The sequence below is a fragment of the Zalophus californianus genome, chromosome 2 (assembly GCF_009762305.2).
Source record: "Zalophus californianus isolate mZalCal1 chromosome 2, mZalCal1.pri.v2, whole genome shotgun sequence".
NCBI lineage: Eukaryota > Metazoa > Chordata > Mammalia > Carnivora > Otariidae > Zalophus > Zalophus californianus.
In genome coordinates this window covers 165,720,425-165,745,640 of record NC_045596.1, presented here as the reverse complement: position 1 = coordinate 165,745,640, position 25,216 = coordinate 165,720,425, and the positions used below count along the sequence as shown (strand labels likewise).

General features: G+C 41.0%; 1 protein-coding gene across 1 annotated transcript in view; it reads right to left on the bottom strand.

Moving 5' to 3' along the window:
• The window catches only part of ZMAT4 (zinc finger matrin-type 4), a 371,996-nt gene that overhangs the window by 156,698 nt on the left and 190,082 nt on the right, over positions 1-25,216 (bottom strand). Inside the window, exon 4 of the mRNA XM_027597341.1 lies at positions 18,220-18,376. Within this exon, the coding sequence (XP_027453142.1) occupies positions 18,220-18,376 (157 nt within the window). The remainder of the gene's footprint in view (positions 1-18,219; positions 18,377-25,216) is intronic.

The window sequence follows — 25,216 nt, the reverse complement described above, 5'->3', positions numbered from 1 at the left end:
CCACAGTTCCCAAACGCTGTGCAGAGGTACCCTGGGATGATGCAGTAAGCATACAGGGTAACCATAAGATTATTTAAAATTCTGAGAAAAGCATAGAGACATCCATTAGATACCTTGGGAACCATATCTTGAGGAAGTTCACAGTTTCAACATTAGATGCTACAGTCCTTTGAATGAGGTCATATTCCTGTGAACCTGGATATTTGAGGGCTCATCTAGCCCACGAGTGGGGAACAGGAAACAAAGGTGACAATGTCCAATCTAATCCAAAGATTTGAGAAGTTATGCGGTGTCCAACAGGCAAATGCATCCATTAGTAAATGTGGTTATTTAAGGATGAAATACAAATATTAACTTTTCCTTCAGTATGTGCTGGATGAGTTATTAGGACATAAATACTTATTAAGTTGTTTGGACACTAAAAGTTATGACATCACCCTAGTATATTTGCTTATTGGTTGAGCAAGAATCAATGGCCTGCTAATTGGGCGCTGCTGTAAATACCCTTCCTCATGAACCTCAGATAAGAGGCAGAGTCACAGAGGGCAGAGTGGGTTTCCCTGACAGGGATTCATTGATTCACTGGCACCCCCATGTCCAAGCCAACAGATGCCATCCTTAGAGGGAGGGGATGAAGGGCATCCCCCAGATCAGACAGTGTTGGCAGAGTGGGGGAAGACCAGTAAGGTGAAACCTGAGGACTGGTACCAGCTTTTATTCTTTCATTCTGCTGCCACCATCGCTCACTTCACCTAATCTATACCTCATGCTCACGGATGGGAATGATTTACTTATCCAGCAGCATCAGCTATTCAACTAGAGAGCCAGCTTCCTGGATCATTTCTTATATCCTATGAATATTTATGGAGGATTCAAAGATGAAAAAAGCAACCAGTGCCAGAAGCACAGCAGAGATGAAGTACAGGCTAAGTTCAGAAGTAGACAGAGAGAGAGGGTGGCCTTTTGGACTGAGCTGAAGGAAGCTGAAACCTTAGAAGCCATTTTGGAGAAGTTAGTACTGATACTGTCCCCTGAAGAGAACGTGTGTATCTCTACTTCACCCTCAGCTAGCATGCTTCCCTAAACAGGTTTCTCCACTCAACCTGAGTGTTGAGTGACCTTAAGCATATATCCCTAAAAGTCACATTTGTCCTTAATAACCCACAGTTTGCAGGTTACAAAAGTTGCCTCTACTTCTATTTAAAACTAAATGAATACGAATATTAGCTATGCATATATTTTGCATGTATCTATTTGTATTTAACCTAGAAATAAAGTACTTTTTATTAACTGCCACTTGAAAACTGTTAAATCTGAAGGTCCAATGCTATTCTGAGTTAGCTCTATAAAACCACAAAGCAACTCTAGAATTCCTTGAGGTCTTCTAAGACAGATGGAGCTCCTTTGCTCCATCATGTTATGTACTTCCAGCCGTTGGATCAAGAGAATCCAGGGTGCCAAATGCTAAGGCAGGAAGGTCCTCCAATCCCTACAAGTTTAAAGACCATTTCCTTATACCACTGCTTCTCCTATTAAGCAATGAAGTTGGTGGGCAGAGGATGATTACAAATAAAGAAAAGGTTTTAGGCTAGATAAGACTTTGCAAATCAATGTTAGAAAATCTTTAGGTTAATTTTGTCCCTGGGGGAAGAGGCCAACCCAGAGCCTGAATTATTTAAATGTATCATCCATAATTGTTCATTTAACTATGGCTTGCCCACAAATTGCATACTTCATTGTTGCCATGCAGACACAGCCAAAAGGGAGTGCATGAGAGAGAATATAAATGATTTCTATTGAAGAATTTTTAGGACAAGGGTGCCATTAACAGCTAATGAAGGTGACGCTGCTTAAAATTTGCAACTGCAAGTGTGCTCCACAGACCAAGAGCATCAACATCACTTGACAGTTTATTGAAGAAGCAAATCTCAGATCCCACCCTGGACCACTAGATGAGACTCGACATTTAGGAGAGTTTCGGGTGACTGGTATGCAAATTAAATTTGGAAAGCACTGGATTAGAATCAGCGGTTCTCAGCCCAGCTGGGAGACATTGAACACTTATGGACTCTAGGTTCCACCCAAGCCAATTAAATCAGAATCCCTGGGGCTGCAGCTGAGCAATGGCAGGCTTTAAAGCTCTGCAGGTGCTTCTAGTGTGCAGCCAGGGATAGGAAGGATCAGATTGGAGGGACAGCACCTGGCATGAACCTCACTTTACTTCAATCTTATGAAGCATCTGTATTTTTATGTTTCATTTGTTCAAATCTATGTACTGGCACCATGTTCTACATTAGCATACAACACTAGTCCTCATGCAGCTTGAAATCTAGAATGGAAATACTTTTTTTTAATCGAAATACTTTTTGTTAACTCACAGAACTATTTTATTAAGTTTCATTAATTCTATAGAAGCCTATTTATTCAAAAAATCATAAGATGCGGCAGATAGAAAATAATAGGTTTTGAAATAAAATCAAACTAAATTTAACTCAGGATAGGATGACTTTCTGCAGTGAAAATATTTCCTAAAATAAAATGGGGCTAATGGTTCAATCTCATTAATCTCTGTTGTGCCTGCTTGATAAAAGTTAGTTCCCAGAATCCTGGCCACAGAAAAAATGAAGACCGGAACCAAGATCTCCTAACTCTTACGTCATGTTTTCCCATGTCCCACGCTGACATCAGTTATGCCAAATTGACACAGAGCCTGCCCTCATACAGACCAGGAACATGGTGAGCATGAGACAAGGGAGTGTGTGGGAAGACTAAGTCAGAAAATCTCACTTGCTGGTCATGAAACATTCATGTATCTGGTCACAAGTTTGTGGTGACTACAGCAATCTAAGATTCTTTCAAAGCAATCCAGGATGGATTGTAGAATGCTAGGAAGTAGAGAGAAGAGCCAGAGAGGTGGCTTAAGGAAGAAAGGTGTATGAGTAATAAAGGATTTGGGATTACTTAGCCAGAAGAGAAGCTGAAGCATTACTTAATAACACTTGAGACACATAGAGGATTACAGAATTTAGACTGATGGCCAGCTGTTTTTCCAAAGCTGCTAAAAAGGAAAAACAGACTGAGCCTGAATGGCAGGCCTTTAGAAGACAAGAAGCTTAAGGGAGCTGATGCATGATGTTAAGAAACATTTACTGCCCCGGGGCGGGGGGGAGGGGGGTGGTAGTTGAGGAAGGTTTGTAGAATAAGAGCATTATTAATACCCAGTGGTGAAAGGGAGAACATTTAAACCATGCTAGATAATGGGACTCAAGAGTTAAATGGAATCTTGCTGGAAACACAGATGGGCAAGATGGTAACTCAGGATTCTGTGAATTTCTAGGGATAACTCATTCCCCATGCTAGGCACAGGATGAAACAACATTTTTTAAGGCAAAACTCTTGAATATTAAATCATCAAGATTAGGCAGATGTCTGGACATCTTTCTTTCTGACTCTATATTTTGACTAAAAATGATCTCCCCTTTGTGTTAAGAAAGATCAAGTAAAATGTTCACGTATATGCCAGAGTTAGTTCTTGCCTCCACCATCCAGCAGCATGCTTGATATACGAGTTTTATTAACTGAAAATGAAAGGTCCAGGTATTAAAATTTCATCAGCTCTGTTGACTGAAAAGCAAAATGAAGCTGATAATCATTAGCACTTTACACTAATCAAGATATAATTACAGCGGGAATTCCTGAGTACACCTTTAACTCCAGTCTCCTGCTTCTCAGTTATGAAATCTCAACAGGTGGTGTAGAGCAACAATCATGCCTACAAATGACTGAGGACTCTCCCAGAGACCTCCATATCTCTCAGCTCTGAGGACTGCACTCAGAACTCCCAGACCATATCTTTAGCCAGTATCACCGACGATAAGAATGGCTGCAATTCGTGGTACCTCAAAGTGGTCAAAATCCTCTTGAAAACCTAGATGGTTTCATAATGACAGCAATAGGACTCAACAATGTGTACATTCAGCAGACAGTTAGCAGGAAATCCTACACAAGAGAAGCAGTTTCTCTGAAGGCTGAGAGTAAAGTAAGAAAACACAAAATTTAATCTTTTCTTAGCTTTCAGATAAATAAACTGGTTTGGCGTCTATGTCACATGACAATTTATATAGCAGAATAGCCTACTGAGACATTGAATAATTGTCTTATTTTCCAATAGACCCACTTCATAAAAACGAAAGGTGTTTTCCATTGTATTCCAAAATGGGGGTTAAGCCTTGAAGTCTGGCTTTCCCCACCTCCAGGACAGAATGAACAGATGCACTTATTCTGAGCTACCTAAAAAGCAAAGGGATCTGAGTGTCAAAGAAGGGTGTGCTTTCTGATATCAGGAAAGGAATTGTCTCATTAGGGGCTGGGAAAAAAGAGGGTTGCAAGTATGGGTAGAGACCTGGGCATCTTAAAAGCAGTATGTCTAAGGTGGCAGGACATCCCCCAGAAATGTACATAACGGAGACTTGGCCTTCTTTTTTTATTTTATTTATTTGATAGAGAGAGACACAGAGAGAGATGGAACATAAGCAGGGCGAGTGGGAGAGGGAGAAGCAGGCTTCCCACTGAGCAGGGAGCCTGATGCAGGGCTCAATCCCAGGACCCTGGGATGGTGACCTGAGCTGAAGGCAGATGGTTAAACGACTGAGCCACACAGGTGCCCCAAACCTTGGTCTTCTTTTCCATAGCCTCACTTGACACAAAGGGGATGAAACCATCAGTGGAAGTCTCTGACATGAAGGAATATATCAACCTGTGAGGGAGACAGCTAAGTTGAGATCCACTTCTGAGGAAGCCCTGGGGCTTCACCCACAGCCTGTGGACCAGCACACAACAGCATCCTGGGTGGCCCTAAAGTAGCCAGAGCCCACAGGCTGGGAGACTTCCTTGAGGGTGCCCTTATGCCTCTAGGCCCTTGTGTGGCCCTAGAGAGGGAGGAGAGTGTACCCCAAAGAATGACCAAGACTATCCTTCTAATCCATCTTCAGGGCTAGAGGACAGGAGTAATTTACACTGATTTTCAAAATACAAAGAAATATGATATTTACTATACTCAAGTACTATCCAGTAATTTATACTTAATGTATCTGATTATTAAGGAAACCAACCTGAGTGTTACACAAGGCTTTTGAGGCTGCCACTTAAAATATACAGATATTTCAAAGGATAAGAGTACAGTCTGGGACATTTACTACCAATTATTTTAGGTAGAATGCTTACTTTACAAGTGTCTTCTCAATTTCATACTCTGGACAGTTTTTGGGTTATCTTCAATGGTTGATTTAAGAGTTCTTGCCAGAAAATCTCTCATTCAGAGTTTTTTTCTGAATAGTAATGCATTTTGTGTATGGATTCCACTCCCTGACCTCATCTCCTATTGTCAGTTTCAGCGTAAGCACAGGAAACTGACAATTTTTTTGTTCTACTCTATTCCTTCATAAAAATGTGTTAAAGAACACTTTCTGGAATAAAGGTATAACCACATCATAAAAGCTGCTGAAATCATCAACTGTCTTATACCACTATTTGATCATCCTAAAAAGAAAAGTGAGTTTATGCTATTTAAAAGGATTTGTGAAAATCACCTACACAGTAGTCTCATTGTTAAAATCTTTAATTCCATTCAATCTTTGATCTTTTGTTTCTCTGGTCATCAAATATAAAATAAAAACACAGTAGCCTTGATCTAATCATTGCTCCAAGCCTCTTGTGATCTAGTGTTCAAAAGTAGTGTCCAAAAGAAGTTAGCTAGCCTTGCATTGCTAATTTATTTGCTGAATGATAGTCAGCGGCCTGATTCATTTGTTTTCTCTTGACAGTGTGACATCATGGAAAGACTACTGCAAAACAAAAGAAGTCTCTTTGCCATCAACCCATTATATCACCCTGGGCAAATGCCTTTACCTCTCTAGGCCTGTGTCCTCATCGGGAAAATGAGATGGTTGAAACAATGATTGGTTAGCACCTTCCAGCTCTGCAATTCTATGAATCTATTACTTGTTGTAGTTGTAAGCATTAGAAAAGCCAAAGACATCATCAGAACAAATGCATTGATCTAAAGATGACATCTTAGAACATGCCAGCTTTTCTAAGTTACAAGAAAACACACTGCTATGGAGATCTGCCTGTTTGACAAAGTATTGTTTGCGTCTATTAAAACAAGTATCTAGACAGGCTATGCTCGCAAACGAAATAACCTGATTCAGATGATGGAACTGCTGCAGTGTATGAAATCTTATATGCAAATAGGGGAGGTGCTGATTGAACCTGAAGTGCATATATTATTTAAAATTTGAATTTATGTAACTTACAAACAGATCTAGAATACCCTGATCTTTATTCATTCAACAGAGAACTCAAATAAGCAATTCCGTGTCTGGCATAGAAATTTATGGAAAAGTTCCGAAGCTCTGTCTCTCTCATTTCCAGCAGGAAATAAAGAAGGAAAGAAGAGAAACAAGATTGCAGAAGAAGGATATATGATAAACACACTTACACACAAGACAAGCAGAGTGGACGAGATCATTGCTTATCTGTTCCTTTTCCCATTTTGTTCACTGTTCCTACAAATACTTAAAGTTTATAAATATATCTTTGTGGCTTTTTTCCTTTCGATCATTTTAGTGAGAGCCTTAGAGTCTGAACTATGCTGTTCATTAGGTAAGCAAAAATCTGTAGATCAATTTTGAAGCATTATTTGTCACCACCTCAAAATGAAGAAAAGGTCCTAAAATGTGCAATCAGAGGCCCTGGGTTCAAGTTCCAGTTATGCTATTTTACTGCATAACATCAGGCAAGTCACTTTACCCTGCTGTCTTAATTCCCCCACAGGTAAAGGAGAGAGAATTATACTTCAGACTTCGTGCTTTTTATGAAGATCAAGTGAAATAATGAATGTGATGTTTCTGATAGAATGTCTTTAACATTATCAGTTATGATCACTTATTTTATTATTAGTTTAGATTCTGCCCTCTCAACTATGGTTTTACCATACCCTAGGATCTTTAAAATGTTATATATCTTTATTCATTTTTGAGTGATGAACAGAGTTTTTGAAATGTTTTTATAGGTGTAATGAATATAACTTTTGATATAGTCAATTCCTGTTATTCACAGTTAATTATATTCCTTACAAAGTCTCCAAAGAACACTGAATAAGCAAATACCAAACCATTGCTCCTTAGGGGAAATTCAGGCTTAGGTTCCTATGAGCCTATGTCACATCTTGGTCAACTAATCAATATAGAACCTTGTTTTATGTGTGCTTCTGTTTAAAGACACATTTTTAATATATATTTTTGATTCATTAACATTTAACTCCAAGTCATCAACATATAACTCATGCCTAAACTAAGCTAAGCTAACTGGGAGTTGTATGTAAGTGATGAACCACTGAATTCTACTCCTGAAACCCAATATTGCCCTGTATGTTAGCTAACTGGAATTTAAATAAAAATTTGAAAAATAAATAAATAAACTAAGCTAAGCTAAATGCATGTATTTTTTGCCATAAGTTCACACAGGCATAACTGGATTGTAAAATGGAGTCTGACCTCAGAGCCTTTGCTTATACTCTACATTACTCTGTATTTCACCTATTTTACCAGGAGAAAAAAAGTTTCTTTAAATCAAGAAAGCAGACAAGACAGGCATGACATTTTCTGTAAAGCTGGGAAACCACTGCCTTTGATCATTATATTTATCAGAAATTTAAATAACCAAGGTAACTTCATTCAAAAATAAAGCTATAGGTATTTAAATGCCTAGCATTATTCTCAATTAGGCTTCCAATTTTCACTCACATAACAAATATTTATTAAATGCCTACGTGCCAGGAAGTGTTCTACGTGCATTCATCAACAGAGCCATAATGCTGTAATGCCTCTGGAGCATACTTCAGAAGTGTTTGCTATCAATCTTCTACTGTTTTTAAGACACACACACATTACAGCAACTTCAAACTCTTAAGGGTCAGAAATGAAAGAAAGGTTACTGCCAAGTTTGATGCCATTTCCTGTCAAGCCAATGATGTCTGAGAGTCACATAAAAGAGAGTGCTCAATATCCATTTTTGCTAAGAATGATAGATGTATTCATAAAAGCTTATATGTGAAACAGTAACTTTAAGGGACGATGAATTAACCAGGATAGATTAGGCTTTCCTGCAATAACAAACAACCCCAAAGTGTCACAATAAAGGCATCTTTCTTGTTCTTGCAAAGTCTAATGTAGATTGAATGGCCCTCCTCTGTCTTGTAGCCTGGTCTTAAAGTAATGCACATTACATCTACACATAATCAATTCAAAGTCTGGGGAATGTAGGAAGCAAATGGATTTTGGATGAGGGACTTGTCTGCCACAAACACAAATTAATTTTCTTGTTAATCCTAAATACAAAACCTAAAGTTCAGATTATGGATAATCTTAAAATTTCACTTTGATTAATGGGAGACAATGGGGAATACCTGTAGTTTACAGCCTTTTTCCTATGCTTCAGATTTCGACTACATAATTCATATTCTCTTCAAAAAAATTTTTAAAGAATAGCTAAATGATGTCTTCTTTAGCATTTTGAGTAAGAACACAGCCTCATTCTTATTTCAATTATCTTGTTTGTATGGGTTTATCACAAGAAAAGGGGGAAAAACACTAGCTAGCAAGCATAATCTCAGGGCTTGCAGCCTTTGTCATGTGCCATCAGTTAAAAGAAGTTGGCCAAATACGTGTGCACTCAGAATTTCAGAATGGGAGGGCACCTGGGTGGCTCAGTTGTTTAAGCGACTGCGTTCGGCTCAGGTCATGATCCTGGAGTCCCGGGATCGAGTCCCGCATCAGGCTCCCTGATCAGCAGGGAGTCTGCTTCTCCCTCTGACCCTCCCCCCTCTCATGTGCTCTCTCTCTCTCTTTCTCGCTCTCTCAAATAAATAAATAAATAAAATCTTTAAAAAAAAGAATTTCAGAATGGGAACTCCTTTGGAAACAAGATCTTTGCAGATGTAATTAGTTAAGCTGAGATGAGGTCATACTGAATGAGGGAGGGCCTCAAATCTAGTGACTGGTGTCTTTACAATAAGAGGAAGGACACAGAGACATACAGGGAAGATGGGCATGTGGCAGTGGAAACAGAGATTGGAGCATAAAGGTTAGAATGCCAAGGGAAGCCAACAGCCACCAGAAGGCAGGAGGAGGCAAGGAAGGATTCTTCCTTAGAGCCTTCAGAGGGACCATGGCCCTGCCCACAACTCAATCTCTGAGTCTCAGCCTCCTCTTTGTTATGAGATAATAAATTTCTGTTCTTTTAAGCCATCCAGTTTATGCTAATTGTTGCAGCAGCCCCGGGAAACTAATATAGATTGGATCATAGATTTCAACTAAGAATTAAAAATCCCAAGTTACAAGCATACTAAGGCTTTGGCAATATATGAGTAATATTCATCTGCTTAGTCTTTATAAATGTCTTAGAATTTTAGACCTAGTGGAGACATTGCTTATCACTCAAATCTTACAGCTTCTCTGGAGAACTTTCTTGCTCTTAACAAGGGGAAGAAGGGTGCCTGGGTGGCTCAGTTGGTTAAGCGACTGCCTTCGGCTCAGGTCATGATCCTGGAGTCCCGGGATCGAGTCCTGCATCGGGCTCCCTGCTCAGCAGGAAGTCTGCTTCTCCCTCTGACCCTCTTCCCTCTCGTACTCTCTCTCATTCTCTCTCTCTCTCAAATAAATAAATAAAATCCTTAAAAAAAAAAAAAAACAAGGGGAAGGATTCCCCTCATTCTCAATTCTTGGGGTACCTCCCCAAGGTACATCTCTCAAACTTTCCTCTGCCCTCAGTCACATCTATCTGCTGATCCCTGTCCCACCCAATACCTCCCCCTGCTCCTCATAGGTATGCAGAGCCCAGGAAAATGCTTGCATTTTATATACAAACCCACACCAGCACCATTCTCTGTGCTGCCTCTTCCTTGAGATCATTCATTAAGAGGATCAGAGGTCAGCAAATCTTTCATGTAAAGGACCATGTAGCAAAGATTTTAGGCTTTGTGGACCATATGGTTCCTGTCACAACTATTCAGCTCTGCCACTGTAGTCCAAAATCAGTCTTGATGGAACATAAATGAATGTGTATGGTTGTGTTCCAATAAAACTTTATTTATGGACCAAAATATGAATTTTATATATTTTTCCAGTGTCACAAAATATTCTTTTGATTTTTTTTAAACCATTTACAAACATAAAAACCATTTTCGGCTTGCAGATCAGGTCAGATGCATGCAGCAGGTCAGATTTGGTCCTCAGGCCAAAGTTTGCTAATCCTTAATCTACATCCATGGTTCTCCACTGAAGTCAGATTTTCCCCCTAGGAAGCATTTGGCTATGTCTAGAGCCATTTTTTTTATTGTCACAACTAGTGGGGTTCTTCTGGAATCTAGTGGGTAGAGGCCAGGGACATTGCTAAACATCCTGTGGTCCACAGAACAACCCCTCTCCCAATGGAGAATGTCGAGACTCCTGAGATGAGAAACCCAGGTCTAGATTAAGGATTCCTTTGAGAAACTGAGACCCTTCCCTAACAATCCCCATTGGTTAGGCGGTTATTAAGACCTCACTTAAATGGCTCTCCTCATAAATACTTTTCAAACATTCCAACTACAATTACTTTAACCTATTCAATATCCTATTGCATTTGTAGACCTTCCCAGTGTGTGGTTTATTGTATTCCAGTGTCTGTGTTCCCTCCTACTCCATGAGGAGCCTCCAGAGGGCAAGGGGTGTCTCATTCACCTTTGTGTTTCCAGGACACAGGATGTTTGTTGAGAGGGACTAAGCTAAGAAAATAATGAAATAAACCTCCACGTTATGAATTCTCTTATGGCAGGTACCAGATGAGGGAATTTCAACTTTGATGGAGAAATGACTTCTATCCCTTGGGGTGGACATTTTCTGTCTGGGAATGCCAGCCTCACTGGGTGAGTCAGTCACCAACAGAGGGCCCCATACTTGATGCAGTCTGAACTACCTATGGCCAGAAAGCCTGGTGGGACTGGAGCTGGCTGAGCCTCCACTTAGTGAGAAGCTCCATTTAGAGGCAGCTAGGACTCCCTGCAGCCACTCCTGGAAGCAACCGTGACACGTCTTAAGCATCGGTTGAGCTCCGTGTTAGAAGCTACACTGCCTTCCATGAGGGAGGGGCAATTGAGAGGCCACCGACAATAATGGATTTGGCAGAATCACCCAGCCCTGACTTTGCTCTGTCCTGCTCCCATCTGACATACCTGATGCCCCTTGGATTCCCAACTCAGCTTCCTTCTCCATCTCCTGATCTTTACCCAGAGATCTTCCCGGCTCACAGTTCTTATCTGCCCCCACCCCAGCACTTTGCACTGGCTTCCTCCCAAGACTGCTGTGCTTCTCCTAAGACTGCTGGTATCAGCTAGTCTGCATCCTAGATGGCTGGGCCAACACCTTTATTAACAGCTCTCTGCCTGGCACACATCCAGAGCCCCCAGCACAAAATCCAAACCCTCAGTGGCCAGCCTTTTGAGCATTCAGGCTGTTTCTCTCATCTTCCAACTTAACCTCTGTTCAAATCTGATCTCCTGCTTATTTCTCTTGGCTCTTCCCCTTTCCCCGTATCTACCCAGTCACAATGGATTAATGTTTTGTTTGGCAGATTTCTGTGGCTGTTTTCATTCTTCTTTTTCCCCAGGTTTCTGTGATCATGTACCCTGGCCCATACTTCTGTGTTTGCACTAGTCCTCAAGCAGGGTCTGAACACCAGATTACAATTTTCTGTCATTCTCTGTCATGGAGAAGAACATGGCAGGCATGCCTGTATACAGGAATATGGCAGAATTCAGAATAAGTATGGAGACATGGTTCCTCTGTGAAGAGTGCTTAAAGACTTATGGGTGAGGTAAACTCACTGAAGCGAAGCAGCCGTGGACAAGAGACAATAAGATATTTTAAGGGCAAAATTACATGGCACAGCATTCAGAGAAGAGTAAATAAAAACAGCTCCATTTCCTGAGTGGACAGAGTTCAGATTTATTGAGCACTGTGATAAGCACTTCGCATTTATTAACCAGCTCGTATAATCATCATGGAAAACCCTTAATAGAAGTCATAGCATTATACCCACCGTACAGATGGGGAAAAGGAGGCTGAGGCAAGTGAGGTCCTCTGCTAATAAAGGGAGAGGCCCCCATATGTCTCCCTTTAAAGCCAGTGCCATATGCCTTGCGATTTCCAGTGGCCATGACACACTTCGGAGACCGCGTGGAGACCGATGCTCTGGAGATGAAGCTATGGAGACCCACAGCAGGAAGAGGGAAGGGCCTCTGGGCTATAGGACAATGGCAGGGAAGGAGCAGCGGGCTGGTGGTACAGGAGACCTGTCTGGAGAAGGTGTGTGGAGCAGATAGAGGAAATAATGTGGGAGGCCCAGAAGAACTAACCTATACAAGCTCCTGCATGCTAGGAGAAGGAATTCACCTTGCTCTCAATGGAAATAGACCAGAGGTCTTGCACAGTATAGTAATAAGTTGTATTTGGGGAATAAGACCCCAATATGAAAATAGACCTTTTGTCCCTCAGGTAAGTCCCCGGCCAGAGTGACGTCAGTGTTGCCTGCACTGCATTCGAGCTTCCCTGAGGTAGATATGTGGGATGCACATCAAGGACCGCCTTGTTTGGCCAAGTCTGTTCTTAGGTCTGTGTCTGTCCTGAGGCTGCTATAACAAATTACCACACGTTTAATGGCTTTAAACAGCACAATTTTATTTTATTATCATTCCAGAGGTCAGAAATCTTAATTCCATATGCAATCTTAACTCCTCCTGTGTAACCTATTCATAGACTCTGGGGATCAGCACAGGGACATCCTTGGAAACCATTATCTGGTCTCCTGCAGGCAGTGGTCTTGCCCTCAGCGCTGGGTCACTGGCAGACCTGCAGCCCTCCAGCACACACCCTTATGCGCCACCCAAGCAGCCACTTGGGAAAAGCCACAGTGAAGGGCCCAGGATCCCAGAATGAAGCCATCACGCAGCGCATATGTCCTCAAGGCTCTGTCTGGTTCCTCATCCTCCTCACTCCGTTGGAAGTGCTCACCTTCCACCCACAGACTCAGCTCCTTGTGAAAGGCATCCAGGGCCAAATCCCAAGTCCCTGGGGATTTGGAATTAATTAAGCAGAATTCAAGGATCGGCAGCCTGACCTCTGAGGTTCGGCAAAGGCTTCTAGCCCCTTATCACTTTGTGTTTCAATTCTGCTAACACAGCTTCTTCTGCATTCCCGAGATCTGTACCCTCTGTGGGCCCTCATTTGGTTGTCTGGTTCCTTCTTTTATCATTGAAGATCTTGAGTTCTAGTCTTGAAAATTATTTTCTATTGCATTTACTTGCCAGTTATCAGTTGCTGATCCAGGGTGCTACCCCCCAGCTTAGTGACTGGGTCTCTCTCCTCCTGACGGGTCTCCTTCACGCCCAGGGCCCTTTTGTCTCCTCAGCCCAGCAGCCATCCCCTGAGCCCCCATGCCCACCAGCACTGCCTAACTCCAGTGGGCAGCTCCAGTGCTAGGTCCTGCCTGCCTTGGTCATGGAACTTATCCCAGACAGTCTTGTCTCCAAGGAGACACACACGATGTCCCTTTGTGCTGTTCCCAAGGTAGTATTTGAACAACCCCATGTTAACCAGGAAGTCAGAGTCTTTGATAGAAAGGAGTTAGGCTGTCCCCCCACCCCATCAACTTATTTACCACATGCTCACCTGTGAATAACCTTCTACTTTCCAAAGCTTTTTAAATCTATCGTTTGTTCCATAAAAGGGCCAATGAGGTAACAGCATCTGGAGTTAGAATGAAATGACAGATGAGACAAGTGAAGTTGGAAAGGATAATGGACCTACCAAAGATCACACAGTACCTTAGGCCAAGCTGGGGCCTGGGCTCCTGTTTCCTGACTCCCAGACCATCATTCTTGCTGCCTATCAGGTCAGTGGGTCAAGCCTACAGGTAGCATTGGGCAGAGAATCGGGGTGGAAAGACTTTAAATGTCATCTGGCTGATGTCTCCGGATGGAATCCCCTCAAGAAATACCCTGCCAAGTATCAACCAGCTTCTGCTTCAACAACACCCCGCCCCCTCGGCCACACATCCCACCTGAGTCTGCTGTCAGCTCCAGGGCCTGCTACTCTGGAGGGACAGCTTACACAGCAGCATACCTGAGCAGGGCGCTGCTCTCTCCAGCATCTTATCCAGTTGGTTGGCTTTCCTTTTGGTTTCATGACAGAAATCTAATATCTCTGAAACTTAGTAATCTTTTTCTTATCTTGAGTTCAGATCTAGCTCCCTAATTTTCTACCCACTCATTGGGTACATCTGTTGCATCCAAGCACACACTCACACACTCCCTCAGATGCACTCACACACACATACACATTCTCACATATTCTCACACACACTCACATACTCTCACATTCTCACACACTTATACTTATGCATTCACACTCACACACTCAGATTTACACATGCATACACATATATTCTCTCACACACTCTCATATTCTCACACACTCACACGCACACACACTCACATATTCTCATAATGCTCTCACACACTCACACACACACATACAGATGCTCTCACATATTCTCACACACATTCTTGCACACTTTCTCTGACACACATGCATACACATATATTCTCTCACACACTCACATATTCTGACACACTCTTTTACACACATACATTCACATATTCTTACATAACTCACACCCACGCACACATAAACACACACTTTCATGTATTCTCACAATGTTCTCTCACACTCACACATGCACACACATGCACATATGCTCACCTATTCTCACACACTCCCACTCACACACACTCATATATTTTTACATACCCTTTCACACTCACACACACACCATGAATCTCTTTTTTCCCATAACAGCCTTCCAAAGATTTGCCCCTGAGCAATCTCTTTTCCATGCTAAACCACCTCTGCTTCCTTTATTCTCCCCCGAAAGAGAGGATTGTCATGCCTTTCACTGTTCCAACCTCTGGACTATACCTCCTCTAAATCCTTCTCATGGTGTGGCAACCCCTGGCCAGCCTCCAATTTGGGCTAGACATCCATGCTGAGGTCTGCTGACCCTTTGAGAATACAGTGGGCTGAGAATTCTCCTCAAGCTTTCATCATGAACAAGAACAGAAATTCTGAAGCACACTAAACAACAAGAATGGGAGCTGGTATTTGTGCCAGCAGCTCTGTCAAGCATTTCAGAAATTCTAGTAAACATGTTCCCATCTGCAGAAGACAACTCTAACTGCAATAATTCTGCAAGATATCCAGTTGATGCTTGATCAAAGCACATCTTGAGTAGGTGGAAAGGTAATGATTCACAGACACCAATTGCTCACCCTCATCAGATAGAGTAGCTGGGGGAAACACGGAGTTGTGCTTCAATTATCCCTACCCAGAAATCACTACAGTTCAAGAGCCTGTGATTCTGGGAGGGGTAGCTTACACGGCATACCTGAGCAGGGGACTTGATTCTCTCTAGCATCTTAATTCAGTTGGTTTGGGTTTTATATGTTCTTTTTTTTCCCCTTTTGTTTTCATTACAGAAATAATTTCAAGCCAAGCTGGTTGATTAGGCAGAGCTGTTCCTAGATGTGCATAGGGCAGCCACAGCTTAGAGGGTGACGTCCTTCGAGAATGTCCAGTGGGCTTGGCCTCAGGCAGCAAGGAAGGATGGGTCATCCTGACTCTGTTCAGGGAGCTGGAGAGATTGAACTTAGTAGCTCAGGAAGCCCATGGCCTAGGTGTTCTTTTCTCATGCCTCTTGGTCCTTATCCTTACTTATAGTGTGTGAATTTGTGTTTGAGATCAAGCTTCAACCTATATCCTCAGTCTGGAAACCAGGTTCCTGATTTGTTCCTTACACTTGACTTCTATCCCAGTTCTCTTGCCTTAAATTATGGTGCCCTGTCACACTCTAACAGTCTTTACTTTCACCAGGCTGCAGCCAGGGCCCTGCTACCACCTGGCAGACTTTCCCAATGCCAGTGCCCAGCTTGTTCTCTGCAGGATCTCTGTCCCTAGACTCTCCATTGCTAGGTTCCACTCTCCCATTAAGCCCTCAAATCGTATCCTCTGCCACACCTCCCAATGCCTACCCTCTGCTTATCCTTGTACCTAATGACTTACCTGGCCCTAGCACTGCTTCCTCTGGTCCCTGCCAGCAGCTGGGTTGACATCAACCCAAGCCCAGGGACCAATTTAGCTCCCAGACCCTCTAATTCTGTCTGGTGTTGCTATCCTCCAAGACCCTTTCAGGTCCAGGCAGCTTTAAAGAGAACGGATGAGAGCCTAAGCTCCAGAAGCGGGATGTGCAGCCTGGGCACTGTGAGTTAGATGAGGAAGGGAGATTCTGGCATAAAGCAGCTGAAATCTGTTTCCCCAGCTCAAGCTACAAGCTGATAGAGCTACTTACCTCCCGTCCCACCCCCATCCCCTTCTGGCCTAACTGGCAACGTGATTTTGGTCACACTGATGACTGGGCCAGCTCTGTGGACATCAAAACAAAGTCATGAAGTCAAGTGTGCAGTTTAAGTGCTCTTGATATTTCGTTTGGAATATACTGATGGGAACTAACAAATTACCCCCAAGTTATATTTACCAGCTCGGAGGGTATTTGAATTCAGGAAAACAAACTGGTGCTTGGTTATCTGGAGGATATATTTAAATTCACAAAGAACTATCTGTGCCACGTGGTAATATTTTTTTACGGAAATAATAACTCTCCCCTTTGTTAATTGACATGATAAACAAAGATAGAGCTTCTCCTCTTCCATCACTACATCTAAAATTAAATTTAACAGCAATTCTCTGCTTAGGCAGAAAGAACAAATGGGCTAGTTACTCATTCGTGGAAAACAGGTAAAAATTTTCCAGTGACTGTTTCTTTGAGGTGTCTATTTTAGGAAATTTGTTGGGGAGTAGGTTACAAGGTGAATATCCAACCTTTCAGAGAGCAAGAATCAGGAGTTTCAACCAAGTGACTGCTTATAAAATGCTAGCACATGGAGAGTGCCCAGGAAAAAGCCGAGCTAAGCTCAAGATTTCAGGTGTTTTGCAACCCTGTCCTATATCTGAACATCATAGCCACCTTTACAAAAACAACACCCTTTAGTTAAACTAAGTAGAAAAATACAGTGGAAAGATTACTTGCTATTACCTAGGTGAATGAAGATATTTTTCCTAAGGAAAACACTGGTGAGAATAAAAGCCAAGTATTGTTTTAGGCTCTCTCCAATCTCCAAAATACCATTTAAAAAATAATCATGCCCACGATTTATGCACGATTCATTAGACAGAAAGATAAAATGCACTGCTAAATTTTAATTGCATTGGAAGAATAGACATCATGAAATATACCCCAACTTCTTGGGATTATAACCCAGCCTAGGAACATCTTCACCACAATTTAAACCCTGTCCAAATAGTCTAACTCAATTCAATTATAACAGTATTTTAGTCTCATAATTGGATAGACTTATGAAGAATTATTTTGGTTGAGCAATTACAGGGTCAAATGATCTTTTATCAATATTTAAGCTTTTTGTTGTGAAAGTTAACAGGCTTGAATTACAGACAACAACAGTAATTGTCACCTCGGAGCAGGGGGAATAAAAAACACCTTAGTTGTCTACAAAGGAAACTGTTTTTAAAGACCACAGTTTTCCTCATGCCCACCCTCACCAAGATAAGGGCAGGATGATAGCCTGCATTACACAGGCACAGGCAGTGAATCGACCCACTAGACACAAAACACCACCTGTTACCCATACGGATTACACACTGAAGCTACGGAAGAACAGCATTCATTACATAATAGGTACAGTATCTTACATAAGATATAATGAATATGATAGACAACATCTTGCAGGATGCAAACAGCCTTGCAGAAGATGCCAGCTGCTGAATTACTAATCTGACAGAGCAAGGGTGAGAGACTGAGCACCTGCAATTGTATTTAATAGTCTTAGGACAGCAAGGTCTGCTGGGCTACCTGCCCATCCCTTTAGATTTTGAAGGGCATCTACTTTTAGACTCTATTCAGGCAGCCTCTTCTGAAGAGGGAGCACAATTATTGGGACAGGCACAGCGCTCCAACTTCAGCGTCTCCCGTGGTCATTGTTCACACACATACCTGTGGTCTTTAGTGGGGTTTTCTCTCCTAGCAACAGTTTTAACCTTTTGGCATGGATTTTGCCTTGATAATGTGAGTCAGCCACCACTGCCGAGGTAAAGGACATGTTACAGAGTGTACAGCATTTATTCTTATCCACCATATCAGCGTCACTTCCCTACAAGGAAGAAAGAAAAAAAAATAACATTAGAGGGAACCCCGAGTCCTAAAATTTCTTTCTTCCCATTCCATTCTGTTGAAAATAAGATATACCATAGACCTTTTTATATTATGTTATGTTAATCACCATACATTACATCATTATTTTTGATGGAGTGTTCCATGATTCATTGTTTGTGTATAACACCCAGTGCTCCATTCAGTACGTGCTTTCTCATTGAAATGTCTAGTTTTTGCTCTGCAACATTTTTTTTTCTTCATGACAATCATCATCAAAACATTTTCAGTTACGGACTTCAACCTATATTTATTTAGTGGTTACTAGTGCCAGACACAGGGAATACAGGAGACATGTGCAAATGTGAGTTACCCAAGGAAAACAGGGTCCACGATGAGGTGAGAGCACATTGTGTCCGCCACCATGAGGGAGACAGTCTCTAATTGTAACCATTATACTCATTTAAGTAAGTAAAATATCAGAGTTCAGATAGTCTGAATTATTTAGCAGAAATTATCATTTGGCATTCAGCTCTGTCTTTCACCGATTTTAGCCTCACCAGGATACATGGCCACATATTCAAGATTTTCTTTTTTTAAGATTTATTTGATGACTTGAACATTTTTCTTAATTAACTGGAGTATATATCATAAAGTTACGATGACCATGCTGGCTGAATTTTCTAGGAGAGTTTGTATAATTTTCTTTTCTTTGGGAATAGTGATCAGTTAAACCCAGCACAAAATACTTAAATTCAGCTTGATTTTTATTCTTTTGTAAGACAATGAAAGTGAAGCATGAATCAGAAAAAAAAATCCTTTGTTAGATCATGTGACCTGGCTATTGTGCACAAAGACCATCAATTACCTATATCATACAAGGGGAAGATTAATCCATGGGCTCCTTTCCTGCTAGTTAGAAATTGAGGGTAAGGCAGACTCTCAGATAAGGAGTTAATCTATTCCTTAATGGGACAGCAATCATGAGGCATCTTTCTATTAAAGAGCAGCCTTGGATGAGGACCTGGCCCCATAATAGCCCCTTCTCTTATTCTAAGCAGGCCCAAAGAGTGCAATTTAAAATGGCATGAGCAGAAGGATGAAGGTGGGGATAGGATGGAGAAAAGGGAATTATGTATTTTCTGCAAAATAATAAGATGTCCAGACTGCTGGAGAGAGTGTTGTCTTGCAAATTATGTGGCAGCTAGAAAAATAACTCATTTCTCTTTAAGGCATTCATCTGTAATTCTTCTCTCATAATTAATGTTTGTCTTTGGGAGGAGTATTATCATTGGTGTGGGGGGGTACCCACTGCCATTTATTCTCTTGACCTTAGATTATTAAATCTTAGTCTGCCTCCCTGACCCCTTTATCACAGTTAATGGGTGAGATTTGAGGAAATGTAGTGCCAGGGGTTGGGGATCACTGAGAGGAAATGGACCCTATATAAAGAAGAGAAGCTCCTCCCAAAGGTCTTTTCCTGGACAGAGACAAATATTTAGGGCAGGACACGTGGTTAAGGCATGAGGCTATGTCTACTGAGTCATCCTTACTGCTATCAGCAGTAAACTCAAACTTAAAGCTTTGAGTTCCTTTGAGTTTTCCCTTCACCCTCAGAAATAAATAATAAATAAATAAATAAATAAATAAAATCACTAATGCTTTCACACCTTTGTGCTGTATACTATGGGAACTAACTAGACCAAGCAGGACAGGAAGAGTTGGCATTTCTTCACCTACCTCTCCAACCATACCTAGGAGATGGCACAGAACCCATGGAGGAAGTTAAAGCCCAGAAATAACAGGAAATTACAAATCAGGGAGTTACTGAAGTGTCTGAGCCTAGTAAATGAGGAGTGGATACCTCATGAGGGCTGAAAGACCCAAACTGGTACTTTCCATTATATTTTAAGGGATATTGATCTTACATTTAAAAAAAAGAAAGAAAGAAAGAAAAGAAAAAGAAAGTTGTTAAGGTGAAAGTGGATGCTTGAATAACTCATTTTTCACCTTATTATGCATACTTTAAGTCAAACCATGTAATTTTTCTTAAAATTTGTAGTAAGATCATAAGCCAAAGCTATACTCTACACCTATTTACAATCTGTGCATCCCTTCTGCACTTCTAGCAAAAGTACCAGCCAAACCTGGCCCTTCTTCCTGGAGCTCTAAGATGTAGACATTTCTATAGAAAGGCTGGAAGCCCAACACAGGGACTGGTATCAGTATATGAAGTATACTCAGAAATAGTTTCTAGGGCAAAGAACTGCCTTTAAACTGGTTAATGATCAATTGATTTAGGATACTCATTCATTCAACACATTTTTAAGGACCTGCCAAATATGTGAGATGTTGTGTTAGATGAGTATGACCCTTTTCTCTGTTACTAAGGAGGTTGGGAGCTGGAGAATTGGAGAAGGCATCAGAAAATAAAAGGAAAATAGTATAATCAAGAAAACAAAAAGATGGAAAAACATTCCATGCTCATGGATCGGAAGAATAAACATTGTTAAAATGTCTATGCTACCCAGAGCAATCTATACCTTCAATGCCCTCCTGATCAAAATTCCAATGACATTTTTCAAAGTGCTGGAACAAACAATCCTAAAATTTGTATGGAAGCAGAAAAGACCCTGAATCACCAAGGAAATGTTGAAAAAGGAAAACAAAGCTGGGAGCATCACGTTGCCCGATTTCAAGCTATATTACAAAGCTGTGATCACCAAAACAGCATGGTACTGGCACAAAAACAGACATATAGACCAATGGAACAGAAGAGAGAGCCCAGATATGGACCCTCAATTCTATGGTCAAATAATCTTTGACAAAGCAGGAAAAAATATGCAATGGAAAAAAGACAGTCTCTTCAATAAATGGTGCTGGGAAAATTGGACAGCCATATGCAGAAGAATGAAACTCGACCATTCTCTAACACCGTACACAAAGATAAACTCAAAATGGATGAAAGACCTCAATGTAAGACGAATCCATCAAAATCCTAGAGGAGAAAATAGGCAGTAACCTCTTTGACATCGGCCACAGCAACTTCTTTCAAGATACATCTCAAAAAGCTAGTGAAACAAAAGCAAAAATGAACTTGTGGGACTTCACCAAGATAAAAATCTTCTGCACAGCAAAGGAAACAGTCAACAAAACAAAGAGGCAACCCACGGAATGGTAGAAGATATTTGCAAATGACACTACAGATAAAGGGCTGGTATCCAAGATCTATAAAGAACTTCTCAAACTCAACACCCAAAAAACAAAGAATCAAGTCAAAAAATGGGCAGAAGACATGAAAAGACACTTCTCTGAAGAAGACATACAAATGGCTAACAGACACATGAAAAAATGTTCATTATGATTAGCCATCAGGGAAATTCAAATCAAAATCACATTGAGATACCACCTTACACCAGTTAGAATGGCAAAAATGGACAGGGAAAGAAACAACAAATGTTGGAGAAGTTGTGGAGAAAAAGAAACACTCTTACACTGTTGGTGGGAATGCAAGTTGGTACAGCCACTTCGGAAAACAGTGTGGAGGTTCCTCAAAAAATTAAAAATAGAGCTACCCTATGACCCAGCAATTGCACTCCTGGGTATTTACCCCAAAGACACAGATGTAGTGAAAAGAAGGGCCATATGCACCCCAATGTTCATAGCAGCAATGTCTGCAATAGCCAAACTGTGGAAAGAGCTGAGATGCCCTTCAACAGATGAATGGATAAAGAAGATGTGGTCCATATATACAATGGAATATTACTCAGCCAACTTTTACATCAGCATGGATGGGACTGGAGGAGATTATGCTAAGTGAAATAAGTCAAGCAGAAAAAGTCAATTATCATATGGTTTCACTTATTTGTGGAACCTAAGGAATAGCATGGAGGACATTAGAAGAAGGAAGGGAAAAATGAAGGGGGGGAGATTGGAGGGAAGATAAACCATGAGAGATTATGGACTCTGAAAAACAAACTGAGGATTTTAGAGGGGAGGGGGTTGGGGGGATGGGTTAGCCCAGTGATGGGTATTAAGAATGGCATGTACGCATGGAGCACTGGGTGTTATACGAAAACAATGGATCGTGGACCACCACATCAAAAACTAATGATGTATTGTATGGTGACTAACATAACATAATAAAATAAAATTAAAAAAAAGAAAACATAGTCTTCTATTGGACTCACACTCTCCCAATCATAAAATTTTAAAAACAATTAATGTAAATTAAGCCTATTTGTGTGGATTTTCATCTCCAAGCCTTTCTCATGCTTTCCTTATCACTTCTTGTCTTTCTAGAATCGGTTCAGTTTAATCATCGCTTCCTTGAGATTAAGCTTTTTCTGCCTCCCTCTACAAAATTGAACATTGGCCTTAGGTTCTCTATGTGTCCTGTACATCTTTTATAATAGAACACTGAATTATTACATGTGTCTCTTTTCATGTTTGGTCCCCTCACAAGCCTACAAAACTCCATAAGATCAAGAAAATCATCTCATTGGTATTGAAGCTCCAGCACCTGGCAGAATGCCTGTCACACAGAGGGACCTATACATGTTTACTGAGTGAGTGGTGTTGAGGGTTGGTTTGTGGGATTAGTAATTCACATGACATGAAAGTCAAAAGAGGAGACAGATAAGGCAAGGAGGTCTAGTTGCCAGCCAAAAATCTTTCAGACTGACAGGACAATGGCCAGGAAAAGAACCAGAAGTATCAGCAATTTATAAATTAACTTGAAGGTTCAATTAGGGGAATATTGTCCTAAAATTTATGTTAGTTTCATCACAGTTTTAACATATATTCCTAGCTTTCTGCTCTCCTGGGCAATATGATCCTAAAAGCATATAGGAAAATCAAAGGATAATAGAAGAACAATAGTTAGGCAAGAAAATAACATGGAATATAGCTATGCCATAGTTGTAGAAGAGAGACCAAGAAAGTTTAAGTCTCAGACAATAGAGAAACTATATTAGTGTCCTGAGAAGTTAGGCAGCCTTTGAAGCCAGCAGGACATGTTTACTGGATATTTTACTAAAAAAGCCAATGTAACTCACATGATACAATTGTAAATACCACAACTTGGACTATTCTAATGACCCTGGTGGAGACACAACAACCCAGAAGAACCTCAATACTAATCAAGTACCTGCAAAGTGGTAGAATTTAATTGTGTACTCTTGACAATCTAAATCTCAAATTGATGGCTCCTTACAGCTACAGATCATATCATCTTTACTGGAGTCTTCCACTGCACCCAGAGCAATGTTGATACATGGCTCAGGGCAGAAATTCCATAAAGTTTGATGAACTGACCTCAATGAATATATTTAAAGTTTCTGGCTTAAAGAACTGAGAATGGCCCCAAGATATCAAATAAATGAAGGGGAGTCTAAGATTATCCTAAATTATGGGTTTCAAACTGGAGGCAAAAATTCAGACTTTTTCAATGTAATGTCCACATTGTTGGAAGAAAGAAAAGTTGTGGAGTATCCTAAGGCTGCATAGTCAAAGCATTTCACAAAGGTAAGAAGTTTCCAATCAAGGTGGAAAAGGCTGGCTGACTCTGGCCAGAAATCAAGTCCTGAAAGTCCTTCTTATGTCTTACAAGTTTTTTTTTTTTTTTTTTTTTTTTTTTTTACTTAATTCAGATAACTGCCTTCATTCTCCTTCAGGTGCATACAAAAAGCCTGAGAGGGATTTTCACTTCCAGAATGTCAGAGTGAGAAATTCTCTACAATTGCTCCCAGCAAAACAACAATAACTGCTAAAGATTATTTTTTAAAAAATTCTTTAAAGTCTCTGGAAATTATACTAAGAGAAAACAGCAAATTAAGAAATATTTATTTAAAAAATATAGTACAGTAAGAATAGCAAGAGTCTATGGCACTTTAGAGATAACCCTCTCTCTCCCTACCAACTGTCCAGGTAAGCATGACAGAAGTTCCATTCTGATTGGGTGTGGTCAAGAAAATAGGACTCCCTCTCCCATCAGCTCCCAGTTAGGGGATATTAGGAAGGTCAGACAACCAACATTTATAGCCCTTTAGCTCCAAGATGCAGAAGATAAATCCCTGGCAATGTAGCCAAGAGATCAGATATTCTCTTCCCAGACCCACACTCATTCATAGGACAGGAGCTCTATCCTAGGCACAGCAGACCAAGAATATTGGGACCCTGATTGCTCTTGCCCAGTCTGCTTGTAGGACAAGGGCTCCATGCCAGGAGAGACAAACTGAGACCAGACCCTGACACTTATGCCTAGTTAATAAAGGACTGTCCCTGTTCCTTGTCCTTGTCCCTGAAAGCCACTGTCCCTGTTCCTTACTCTGAAGCAGTGGCTCAGAATGTTTTCTATAAGAACAGATGGGGAAGAAAGAGTCCATAAGAACAGAAAGCTTTTAAACTCTCTCCAAAGGAACTGACTTCATTTGAAAGAGTACTGAAAGGTTTAAGCCTAAGGTTGACCTAAAAAACAATGGAGATTTTGCTAGTAAGCAATTAAGAGAAAGGTGATAGCTCCATTAGAGCAACAAGCTAAACCATAGGCCAACTAGCTTACCAGAGAGAACCAGGTAAAGAGATAGCTCAGGAGAGCCTTTCTGGAATCAGAAAAAACTTCGAAGACTTCACTCAAAAACTAGCCTTACAAAAAGTACAAAATTTAATTAGATCACATTGTACAGCACTTATACTCCAGGGCATTGACAAAAACAACAGAGCAATCATCCTACAATTAGCAGAGCCTAAAAGATGAGTATGATTCCAGTAGTGGCAGGCAGTTTAACAGAGATCAGAAAAAGAGACAGTCAAAGAAAGTCCTGTACAAATCACAGCCATC